Source organism: Pseudopipra pipra, chromosome 23 (assembly GCF_036250125.1).
Source record: "Pseudopipra pipra isolate bDixPip1 chromosome 23, bDixPip1.hap1, whole genome shotgun sequence".
Lineage (NCBI taxonomy): Eukaryota > Metazoa > Chordata > Aves > Passeriformes > Pipridae > Pseudopipra > Pseudopipra pipra.
In genome coordinates this window covers 6,941,996-6,954,409 of record NC_087571.1, presented here as the reverse complement: position 1 = coordinate 6,954,409, position 12,414 = coordinate 6,941,996, and the positions used below count along the sequence as shown (strand labels likewise).

Sequence of the window (12,414 nt, the reverse complement as noted above, 5' to 3'; positions counted from 1 at the left end):
TTCTCATATTGTTAAAAAACCTCAGGGATGAGCAAAACCAAACTCTCCTCTTACCCTGTAGCCAAGACCTGGGGTACAGCAACAGCCCCTCTGTCGGGAGCGTGAACTTCAGAAGAACCAGCCCACGCATGAGAAGTTTTGTGCTTCTTTCCATTCCCTTTGTCTAACAGTGGCTGGATGCGTTTGATTTTTGGCTTCATTTTTGTGGGACCCAGCACGGAGCTACTTGCAGACTGCTGACCAGGTGATGGGGAGCCTCCCGGAGATGCTGAGCTGGCATGCATCACTGATGAGGAAGCCTTGCTTTGTTCCAGTCCGGTGTTGTTTGGAGCATCAACCAGGTGCGGAAAGCTCGACAGCTGCGTTGTTGCCGAAGCTGTGCTAAGGTCCAGCTGGGAGGAAGCAACCCCAGTTTTGCTGGCTAAGAGCTGTGTCATGTGCTGAAGCTGGTACGAGCCTTCTGGGTCAGCAGATGACGGAGCGACTGTCATGCCCATTGTCTGTGCTGAAGGCAGAACACAAATGCTTGATGCAGCTGTCATGGCTGCCGTAGATGGAGTCTGAGATGCTCCCAGTTGTGAAAACATCCCAGAACTTGGTGGTAAAGTCATGTGCTGCTCCTGAAGACCAAGGCTTTGCTGACTAGCTTTGATCAGGAGGTTGCTTATCGAACCAAGGTCCCCTAATAATCCAGGGCTTGTTAATGTTACAGAACTTTGTCCCAGAACATGACCAGGAACTGACCCACCAGTAGTAGGGGCTGCTGTGGCCTGCATGGATACAACGTTCAGCACTGAGGAACTCGATGTTAGGCCCGATACAGGCCCTGCTGGGAGGTGACTAGCATCTGGACCAATAACGCTGGGAGACGTGCTGACTGCAGTAGTGGTCCCACCTTGTGGGAGCAAAGATGTTTGCTCAAAATACATGACACCAGACTTGGACCTTTTGATAATATTGGGGACAGTTCTCTGGGATGTTGAATTTGCAATGGTTCCCAAATCCAGTGGGTGGTTGGAAATTTGGGAAGGAGCAAAATTAATTAAGGTCATGTTAGAGACCATGTCAGGAGGAGCTATAGCAGAAGCAGTTCCAGAGGGAGCCAGCTTCTTGTTCTTCCGTGACTGCAGACGAGATATGGGCCGTTTCTTGCCCAGGGCAGCAGCTGGTGTAGAAGCAGTGGTACCAAGGTCTGTCCTCTGACTAGCTTCGGACACTAAGAGCTGAGGATCAGGAGGTGGCTGCACCCCAATCAGAAGACCTGGCGAAGGACTGCTGATGTTGGGTGGGAAGCCAGTCTGAGCAGCTGTGGAGAAGGGATGTATATGCTGGTGATGGGACATGGGCAGCAGACCCTTGCTTGTGGGAGGGAATAACGACTGAGATGAAGGCAAGCTTGGATTTAATCCTGTGGTCAGCGTGAGCCCGCTCCCCATGGGCCCCAGCACCGAAGCATTGCTCTCCATCACACTCTGTGCAGAACTAACAGAAGGTGTCAACTGTATCTTTTGGGTGACACCGTTGGGTAGAGTCTGGAGGACATACAGGGGCTGCATGTTTTGATTGACTACCAGAAGTTTTTCTGCGGGCGGCTTGAGGTGGGGTGGCGTTGTCTGCACCGCAGCGTTGGAGATCTGTGAAGGGCCAGGACTGTCTGTGGAGTTTGGCACGTACTTCTGGCTCTGGAGGGGAACAGTGGGTGACACCGGCACCTGGATACCTGGAGTCCCGCTGTTTCTTGTTAAATCCTGGTTGCTGCCGTGCCCTTGCTCGACGGGGCCACAGGGTGGGCTGGCTATATGCTCTGCATCTATGTGACCCTGGATGAAGTGATCGGGAGTCATGTGTCCTTCAGGGCTTGGGTCTACCCCTGGACTCAGGAGAGCTGCATCGCCTTCCCCCGAGGCAGATTTTTCTGTAACTGTCACTCTCTTTTCCCCAGACTCTGTGGAAGGCAAGGCAAGCATTGACCTCTCTCCCGAAGAGGAAAGAGAAGACTCCGAGATGACAGCGAGCCTGTTGTGATTTTGGCTGGGCACCGTAGGGCTGCGAGTGGTCAGAACAGAGAGATCAGAAGGAAGCTCCAGTGGCAATTCAAACTGCTCCTCTGCTGATATAGAGGAAGAGACGCTGCTGTCCACAGGCTCAGCAGTGGGCAGCTGCTGGGAGAACACCTCAAACAAACCCATATCCTTGCCACGGTTGCTATCAAGACCTAAACCTTCTCCAAGCGTCAGGAGTTCTGATGATGAGGACTCTGGACTTTCTCCCAATGCCTGCATAGATGGTGTGTTCTTCAGTACAAAGTCCATGATATCAGAAGGGAGGATGTTCCCACAGTCATCGCTGTTGTTATTGTCAGAGTCAGATTTCAGAAGTTCTGTGTTGAAAGTGTCCAGTAAGTTCTTGTCGGAAGGTGTGCTTGCGTGAGTCCTGCGGCCTGTTTCCAATGAACTCAGCTGCACCTCCAGTGAGTCCTGACCCTGCGCTTTAACCCTGCTCACAGGGTGGCAGTTATCAATCTTGGGGTCAGTTTTGTGGACAGTGGAGCTCTTGGTGACTTGTACTTTCTCTCCAGCTTCTTCAGTTCGATCCATCTTTAAGTTCTCTGTCCCATTTTCTTTGCCACTCCTTTTAGTTACCTGGTTGACTTTTCTGGTTGTTGCTGTGACACTTGTATCACTTTCAGTTCCGTCATCCACACCGTCTAGCTGTGAGATTTTTGGAAGATCGCACTGCTCCTCCTCCCTGAATAAACTATGGGATCCAAGCCTCTCCTCTGTGTTTGAGGAAACCACTGTCCTTGTGAAATTATAGTAGTATAAATCATCTTCATCTGATGTGCTCAAGTCATCTGCGCCATCCACTTGTCCTTCTGCAGAACGCTTCCCTCGCTTCTTGCCAGTTGAGTTACTGTAGAAGGGAATGTCTTCCTCTCCATAGGACCTCACACCATACAGAGGAGTCAGTCCAAAGAACATATTGGATCTGGCCCGAGCACTTCTCCGTGGATACCTCCGCTTGTATGAGCCTTCTTCTTGAGCTTTAGCACCATCCTGGAGCATCAAGTTGTTATCTTGAATGGGCAAATTTTCATATGTGTTATTTTGAGATTCCTGTGCTGGCGCTTCATTTGGGCTTCCCTGAACTACAGGGTTCTCTTCTGGGCTTTCCGAAGCCAAGGAGGGCTCAGCCAGAGCAGCCAGGTCTGCCCCAGCAGACTGAGTTTCAGCATCACTTTCCTGCTGTGCATTTTTAGACTGGTTTTCACTTTCCATCTTGAGAGGAGTCAGAGTGACTTTAACAGTGCGTTTTCTCGGTGCCTGCGATTCCTTAGGGGCTGCTTCAACCTGCACTGATGACCCTTTAGATGGCCCTTGTGAAGGTGGAGACTTCTCACCAGCTTTTTCAGCAGGAATATTATTACATAACCTCTGACTAATTTGTTCAGTTGCCAAGCCCTGATGGCCAAATTCTGGTTTCAGGTTTCCTTCATCACTGCCTACTGCTTGACTTGACTCTGTAAGAGATTTCAGAGAATGCTTCTCTTTAAAACTGTCTTTCATTAACTTTTTACCCTTCTGACGCCTCTCTCTGGGGGCAGAAACTACTTGCTCACTTGCTGCAGGAGATCTGCTGTTTACTCCAGCAGACTTCAAGGTCTTTGCATCCGTCTCATCAGCCACAGTTGTTTTCTCTGGCTGTACAGGTTCCACATGCTGATCTCTGTCTTTCCTTGGGCCTCTCTGATGCAAAGGTGGAAAGGCTATTGCTTCTTTGGAAGAAAATGATCCTGAACACTCTTGAAAGGTTCCTATTTTAACATTCGCTTCTGTGCCTGATGAACTGGTTGGTTGAGTGGACACTTTGGAGCTTCCTCCAGGGACAAAAGTATGAGCTGAATAATCTGGGTCCTTCGAGGTCACCGCTTTCATCTTCTCTCCCTTAGAAGGCGCACCTTTGGCTATCAAATCTGAACTGCTGGAATGTTTCCCTTCCGTAGATGGAGATGCATCCAGCTGGTAAGTTTTACTTCCAGTTGCAGGTGCTGTTTTCTGGGAGCCTGAACTAGTAGAGCAACTTTGAACTGGAGCACTAGGAGGACCCGTGTTCACCGACCCCACAAAGCGGTCGGTACTTCTGACGGTCAGTTCATGTTCTGAAGAGGCCCCCAGGCTGGAAACTGAAGACACACCATGCCTGGAGTAAGTGTTCCCAGCTCGTGCAGGGGAAACCATTCGGAGTTTTGATTGCTGCTGTGACAAAGAAGAGGTGCTGTGTCTCCGAGAACCAATGCTCTTAAGTCCTGAGGACAGCAAAGGATCCCCTACTGTCACTATTTCATGGGTCACTGGGGTAGGACTTCCTGAGAAAAGAAGGCAAGAAAGACTGTCAGATGACCTGAAACCTTCACAATCAAAGCACACCCTATTCCTTCATATAAAACACAAGAAATTAAAACCCAACAAAACCTTTCAGCCAAATAGCACCAACATAATGATGATACTTGAGATAAGTGTTAAAAACCTGATACTGTCAACCAGGATTCACCACGTGGAGCTGACAAATTTGCATCTCAGGGTTTGGTACCTCAACTTTAGATGGGAATTTCCAACATCAGTTTGAAACAAAACATGAGTCATTCATACAGAAACAGCAACTGAATTACAATACCACATTTCTGACTCTCTCTAGAAAAATACTGACTGAGATGTTAAGTCCCTAACTTTTATCACAGCTCTTCTGGGTCACTACTATTATATTGCCCAAATGCTGCTTCTTTATCCCAGGGGAATGTTTGTGTCAGTTGTACATTTCTCAACAAGCCATCTCTACTGTGTTTTGTCAGAACTTTCCTCTCCTCAAGCCTATTGCCATTTCACTCCTTTCTTTAGAAACAGAATGTAACACCCCATTCTGAAGGAAGCCAAATAAAAGGCACAAACTAAACAAAAATATTTTCAAAACAAACCTCAATCAAAGTCAACAGCACTAGAAATACCTGCAGAGGGCAACGGCCTAGATCCAGGAGACCTCTGTGTGGATGGATAACTTGGTGCTCTGATCCTGGGGCCCTTTGAGACCACTGGATAGTAACAGGAACTAGAGGTCTGAGAATGCAAGGGACGATCTGGTGATGGTGGGTTTACAATTTCAGGTGTATTTTGGCTGTCTTTCGGTAGAGTTTCTGTTGTTGTATAAAAGAGAAACAACAGTATAAGCCATCACTGAACTCTAAAAGCTATGACCTGATAAAGTATATACTGCTATCAGGTTCCACTTTGAGAAACAGGGTGTTTGTTAAATGAACACAAAGTCAAAGATCTGCCATCAGATAATACCTGGTTTCTTCTCATAAGAACATTTTCAAATACTTGTAGCAATACATTAATGCTCAGCTTACACATCAAATTCCACTATGTATTTATAGAGTTTAGAATTCTATGTTGACAATGACAACTATAAATGTTTTAAAAATCTTTCACTGCTTTACCCTGGGATACATGAAAACAATTTGGAAATACTTAAGCAGCACAGTATGACTATTCAACATTGTACTGAACTCCCATATTACAGACCAACACTGACACTTCAAGTACAGTTTGAAGTTTTAGATCACTAGAAAATTCTATAAGCTGTAGACTAGAAACCATCCCTGCAGCAGTGTTCGTTTGGCTGAAGTTTTCAAAGTTAGCAGTACAGTCAGGACCTTAAAGTCTTAAGATGCTGTAACATAATTTGGAAGCCTGAAGTGGATTCTAGTCCAAATCTGTTTAAGAGATGCACTGTGGCAAAACCATACAGAGAATATACTTCTATAAAGTCCTTAAAAGATTACCTGTAAGGGAAACTGGGCTATGGGCAATTGTTCTGTTATCATCGTGCTCTACAGTGCTGTTAATGTCAGGTTCTATGACTGGAGGTCGGCACTCCATGATCTTGCAGGTATACACGCAGCGCTTCCTGGCATCTGTTGTGCTCCAGTACACCCTGGAGCACCTGGAAGATAATTCAAACATAAAGTAATTTAATCAACAGTTGAGTAAACCTCATTCCTGTTTCAAATTTTCAGTTTCTCAAAACTACATGGGCCAAAGGCCTCCTGGCAAAACATGCTGCACACCCAGCTTAATCAGAGATTCCTCAGCAGTGTAGGAAAGCTACAGTCAATTTTCCCATATGTTATTTCAGTTCTGGTTTGGCATGAAATATACTGAAAGACATCAAATCATGAAACAGTTTATACTCACTGATAGCCGATGGGAAACAACTTATCTTCACAGTCTGAGAGGTCATTCAGAATTCCTAAACAGTCTATTGTCATTGAACCTGAGCAGAGAGAGGAACAGAACAGTTCTGTGAACCACATTCCAGCACCAAAGGTGGATCAAGTATCCAGAGACTAGATCATACCAATCATCATGTGGATGTTCTCTGGTTCCAAGCCACTAAGAAATTTTCTTCTCAAACTGATCCCTTCAAAGTCCACAAAAACTCTCCTAAGAACTTCAAACCCATTCTCCGGAACCACCTGGAACAAGAAACCACAAAACTACTCATTAAAGGAACCACCACATGTACACTATGCAGCCTGTCCTACTCCATCCTCAGTTTGATCTTTTGGTTTTTGAACTGCCACACAGCACCACTTGCCAAACTGCCCCAGGCCAGCTGTACCACTGACATCTTTTGAAGAGCACTGCGGTCCAGCCCTCGTTTGTGAGGAACACACTCAACATGAACTTCTAGAAAGTGCTCATAGTTACAGGCTAACCCCACCTTCAGAGTGTGAGGCAGACCAGGACAGAAGAATCTCACCTCTCCTTTGATCAAGTCACGATGCCTCTGGCAGTAAACTTTCTTATCATCCAGAAAGACACAGTTCTTGGCTCGTGAGCACATGAAATGATAGTTACTGGTACAGGAAGTGAGGCAGCAGCCTACTGTGGCGCCTGACTTCTGGCAGAACTCACATCTCTGCAAAGGCAGAAAAAAAAAAGTTAAAATTTAATCTCTTCTAAAACAAGACCACCATTACTGTTGTCAGTTGTTTTTTTGGCACAGACAGAAGTTTAGACTAATGCCTGATCTCCCACTTCACTGTCGTTCCATTTCACTACAGTGACTCACACGCAAAAGTGAGACATGGAGGAGGAGGTAAGAGGAAGAAGGATCCCTCATATAGAAGAACTTTTGCATTTGTGGACTGGTTCCTCCAGGCCTCAGACTTTCCTGCTTCAGCTCCATATCCAACTCTCACATTTGCAAGCTTCAATTTATCTCCACAATATTTCTGAATTGAGCAATGATAAAACAACTTTTCAAATACCTTCCTTCAGTACTGTTATAGTGTTAAAAAAATACTGCAAGAAAGGACAGAGCAGAACAAACACACACACAAGGCATCTTTCAGCTGGGCTCCTGTCTTGGTTCTGTGATTCTAAATCAGTGTGAAGTTTAACGAAACGTTCTTGCTTGTACTCACCAGCTGCTTTCCCCGGATGACAGCCATGTGCACGTTTTTCAGAGAACCATCATCATCTTCAAACACTTCTGCTGACCACAAAGCACAGTTCACATGTGTCCATTCGTTTTGGCCGATATAGAGAAGACGCCCGGCATCCTAAAGAATGGAAGGAAATGTTTTTTTTCCAAATTTCTATGAGACACAACCATGCATAAAACCTACAGCACTGCTTAAATGGGCTCCTGTGGAAATGGGCACGTGGCACATACTCACATTAGCACTGTCGTCACCGTATTTCAGGCACAACGCGCACTGCCTGTTGTCTTCTACATCTGGAGGTGGGTTCAGTTCAGGACTATCCTCTCTGCTTCTGTCAGAGCCTTAGAGTTAAAGGAGAGAACAGTGTGAATTCTTGAAATTCAGGAAGGCAAAAATTCATCTGGAGAGACTGTCAGTAAGCAAACAGGGTAAAAGAGTTTTCAATAGCCAGCTTGGAAAACAAAGCACACATCAGCCTCCACACAGCCAAGCTTAGCTCAGAAACACCTCGTGTGTAACAGCCTCCGAATGATTTTAAGGTCACAGAGGTCTCAAGACAGTTACATTCAGAACTAATACCACCCTCCCTTTACTATGAGGAGCTTTGGACCAAAGTGCTTCGGATTTGGGATTGGCAGTGCTGCCATTGGTTTTCTTACCAGAGATGGGAGGTGTAGGAGGATGTAGAGGAGTTGGTGAATCCGGCTCTCCAGGCCCTTTGGGTTTTGGAGCTGGAATGATTTTCTTCATCAGAGGGGGCTGTTCAGTGCGGTTGTTCTCTTCACGCTCCTGCCACTGAGCATAATTATGGTCGAGCGACGGGGGCAGCACCGCGTTTGGCAACATACCACTGCTGGGATGGAGCAAGGGGTCAGTGTCACACCTGGCTGCACCAGAGGACCTTGTGCCCTGGCTACCAGGGCCCACCTGACATCTCCCCCTCTAATAACTCATTTAATTACCTACAGCCTACAGGTGGTCCCCACAAAGGCTGTGACCACTCACATTTTAAGGTTTGTGATGTGAGTGTCTGTTTCTTTGGAGGGTAACAGGTGCAGGAGAGCCACCCCAAGTGGGGGTGTGAGAAGGAAGAGAGAGAAGGAAGGACAGGACTGACAAGTCAACACACAGTAATACCTAGTTCTAAATAGTTGTAAATAGTTCTAAAAAGTGTTCTGCTTTAGAACAAGGAAGCATGTACAAAACTTGGGAATGGGATTAATGTGTAACTTCCTAGGGGAAAAAAAAAAAAGAAAACCAGAAATCCCAACCCCGCAACAGGCTCTCTCAATACGTTTTGCTTGGACAGCTGGCAAACAGCAGGGTGTCACAGTCGGATACAGAACAGTTACTTACTTGCTTGTTACTTTATTTGGCTCCCAAAATCTGGACTTTTTTACACTGAACCACGGAAAAACACGCTCCATTTGCTAAAGGAAAACAACAACCCATTAGAAAAGTTAGACAACATACCCAAAAATTCAAAGACATTCAGCCAAGATCTACTGTAAATGCACAACTAGTAACATTTCATTAACATCAACAACTCTGACAATGTATTATTTTATTCCTGGAAAGACCCAAGCAAGGGCAAGTGTGATGGCCCTTTGGATTCCAACAGCAGCAAGCAATGGTAGGATACCAAGCAGATTTCAAAATAACTGCAGCCCATCTCACCCGAATAAAGAAGGACTTGACCATGCTGTTGGCTTTCTTAACCTCCGGCTGCCCGCCATCGGAATTAATGGCTGCTTGAATTATCTTCACAATGTCATCACTAAAATCCAACTGTAAGAAACCCACAAAACTTCACATTAACAGGATTGTCTTTTGCACAGCTACACCATCCGCTAATCCTTTAGGGCGTCAAATGAGCATCTAGATGACTATCAGATTGGACAAGAGCATGACTTAAAAGCAGAAAGAGAATTTGGCTGTGAAGAATCAAGCAGCCCTCTACATTTGCAAACTGGCTGGCAGAGCTGCTACACCCACAACTGTTCACTTCTTCCTTCTACAAGGAGCAGACTTCTGATCAGTTTTACATCCACTAAACTAGCTACCTCAGAAGGATTTGGTCAAAATCTGGCACAGTCAACATTTGTCAAGCACTTTGCAACATACAGTGTTCCTCAAAGATTACAGATTCTGTAGGGGAAAAAAGTAAAAGGCTGGTCTCTGCAAAGAGAACTGATTTGTTCAACACTAGCATTTTCTGTAACTGACCCTTGAATAAGTCACCCCTTCACCCATGAATTCCTTCCTTTTTAGCTAACTGACAGCAGCAGAGCTATTGGGCCAGGCCTTCAGTCAAAGTTTCCACATGAAGGATGACCTGTCCTGTTTCCATCTACATAAACACCTGACTAAGAGCAAATGGGGTCTAACCAAGTATCACTGCTGATTACAGAGAGCCCTACAACAGCATCAATTACTTGTCTCTGGGCCAACATCAACATCAGTGCCAGCCAGAATTATTTTTAGCAGCACGATAACCTGCTTCCGTGTTCCTGAAGAAAAGGCTTAAGCCTGGTCAGTTATAAACACCACAGGTCATAAAGCAATTCACAGAGTCTATAGCATAATAGAGTGGAACATGAAAACTTTGACATACCACAGATGTGTAACTTCCTTGATCCATTTTTCTTTTCACTCCTTCCAGATCCAGAGGTTGCTGCTCCTCCTGTTTACTGACTTCTGTTAGGACAGGAGGATCGGGACCCTCAGGAGAGCTTCTGGATGGGATGCTCTCTTCTGTTTCAGGATTTAAATCAGGTGGTTTTGCTGCCTGTGAACACCAGCAATGAGACAGAGGGATGTTGGCTATTGAAATGTAGCTGCTCCTCATGATACACTCCCAAGCACATTTATTGGCCCAGAGATTCTCGCTAATGTGAATGAAAGGAGACCCGAGTTCTGATTTCTGTCCAAAATGTAGGAACAATGAAAAGCTCTTAAGCAGCTTCCTGCTATGACCTGTAAGGTGCACAGCAGGGCAGAGCCATCAGCTATAAGAATCAAACCCATTGTTTAGAAGTCTTATTTCTGACTGCATATTTCAAGACTAAGATCCTCTTCTTCTGTCAGAAAAGCACCTTCACCATCACAGAGCAAAATCCTCCCATTCCTTGAAGAACTTTACCCTATATTTTTTCAGCTTCACAAGTTGAACGAACAAAAGAAAGAAAAAATATAAATAAATCACAGCATGTGTTGTTCCAAATATGATGCAGACATTTCTGCAGGAAGAGGCACAGCAATACCACAGCTCAAGTGAATGCCAGGCACGTCACAAGCTGGACTAACACTAAGAGGACAGAAGCTCCAGCTTACCTGTCGATACCGCAGCAGGTGGCTGGTAGTTCTGGAATTCAACAGGGCTGTTAAAACCTGCTTCAGGGAAACCTGCAGCTCCTTTTCCAGTGCCAGACGCCACTCTGCAGGATGCTGGTCTGTACAGTTAATGCAGGTGTACGCGACACTCTCAGGCAAGTTGGACAGTATCTCATACATTTCATCTGGAGACAAAAGAAGATAAGATAACCATCTGAAGTACTTCACTGAAGGATGGATACAGGGAAAAGCCCCTGCCCTGCACTTACTTCCTAACTGAAATACTTTTCAGGTAACAAAAGCCCCTTCTGCAGCTAACTGAGTGACACTGCCTTTGAAGCAAGTCCTGTGCTTTCAGGATGTCATTGGTATTAGCACTGGTTTACCTGTCACCAACTTGACAGGTATTTTTCAGGTAGGTCACAAGTGAGGGTGTTAAAGTAACACTCTAGTAGAAAGGTCCAGGACTGGATTGCTCTGATCTAATCACTACCCTGTGTTCTTTAGTACTGACGGGATGAGGATTTCCTTACCAGAAAGGTTTTCACATTTGGAGTGGACCCAGCGGTCACATTTCCCACACTGCATCATCTTACTCTCATAGTCATCATCATCGTAGCATTTGTCACAGAGAGGGCAAAAATTTCCTGCAAACATAATCAGATTTCATCAGGAGTTTGGACTCCACACACATCTTAAAGGCTGGGTGGTTACTTCCTGGTGCACCAAGCAGCTCTGAACACCCTTCCCAGTAAGCTGCCAGCACAGTCCCATCTACTGTCAGGAGGCTACAACAAATAACTTTGAAAGACCACTGCCTACTCTAGAATCCCATGGCTGGGCGCCCATTTTTTGGGCGTGGTAAGACTAAAAAAATATTATATGCAAGAGCAAAATGAAAGGAAAAAGATGACACACAGGCAAGAAATTATGTGAGACAGTTAAGATTTTCTATCCTGGGATTTTTCCCAAGAATGCCCCTTTGAGGTTCAAAGGCATCATGTACAGCAACTAACACAGGAAACAACCACTTTACAATAGAAATTTTGTTGCTTTTAAGTCCAGAATACTTTAAAATGTCTTTTCCTCAACTGCTACTTGAAATCCTGGGCTAACAGGTGTGTAATAATTCCTTCACATGGCACAGAGTTTACATGCTGAAAGCTCCAAACTCTGAAAATAAAGCAGTGGTGACTTTGGTGAGCCACTGCATGCTCTAAGATCCTGGCCTTGACAGGAACTGTTACATGCTCTTTCAGGCTTGACCTTAACCAGCCTGCACTGCTGCCTGGACTGTGCCAAGCTCAGCTGTCATGCTGGCCCTCTGCTCACTCATACTGACACTGACTGATTCAAAACTAAGCAGCTGAGGAGGCCCCTGCTGTAAAGAGTCACAACTTTATGTACCTTTAGCAAAGAGTTTGGCACAATCGTGACACAGGGAGAAGTCATGAGACCACTGTGCATCCCACCCTTTGCCTGGTGTTGTTGATCCACAGCTCTTGCAGCGAACACATTTGGTACATATCTGGAAAAAGAATGCATTTGGCAAGAGTTACATGCTTTTATCCAGC

The 12,414-nt window shown here is 45.5% G+C and overlaps 1 protein-coding gene across 3 annotated transcripts in view; it reads right to left on the bottom strand.

The window, feature by feature from the left end:
* Window positions 1-12,414, bottom strand: part of KMT2A (lysine methyltransferase 2A) — a 41,518-nt gene that overhangs the window by 8,525 nt on the left and 20,579 nt on the right. For 2 of the 3 annotated variants that reach the window (XM_064634797.1, XM_064634799.1), the window contains exons 13-27: window positions 12,248-12,368; window positions 11,374-11,487; window positions 10,841-11,025; window positions 10,122-10,295; window positions 9,185-9,295; window positions 8,864-8,937; window positions 8,167-8,360; window positions 7,742-7,848; window positions 7,487-7,624; window positions 6,820-6,978; window positions 6,415-6,532; window positions 6,252-6,330; window positions 5,840-6,000; window positions 5,003-5,188; window positions 55-4,366 (exon numbers count right to left, since the gene is read on the bottom strand). In XM_064634797.1, coding sequence (XP_064490867.1) covers window positions 55-4,366; window positions 5,003-5,188; window positions 5,840-6,000; window positions 6,252-6,330; window positions 6,415-6,532; window positions 6,820-6,978; window positions 7,487-7,624; window positions 7,742-7,848; window positions 8,167-8,360; window positions 8,864-8,937; window positions 9,185-9,295; window positions 10,122-10,295; window positions 10,841-11,025; window positions 11,374-11,487; window positions 12,248-12,368 — 6,233 coding nt within the window. The remainder of the gene's footprint in view (window positions 1-54; window positions 4,367-5,002; window positions 5,189-5,839; window positions 6,001-6,251; window positions 6,331-6,414; window positions 6,533-6,819; window positions 6,979-7,486; window positions 7,625-7,741; window positions 7,849-8,166; window positions 8,361-8,863; window positions 8,938-9,184; window positions 9,296-10,121; window positions 10,296-10,840; window positions 11,026-11,373; window positions 11,488-12,247; window positions 12,369-12,414) is intronic. The other variant, XM_064634798.1, reaches the window with a different exon arrangement.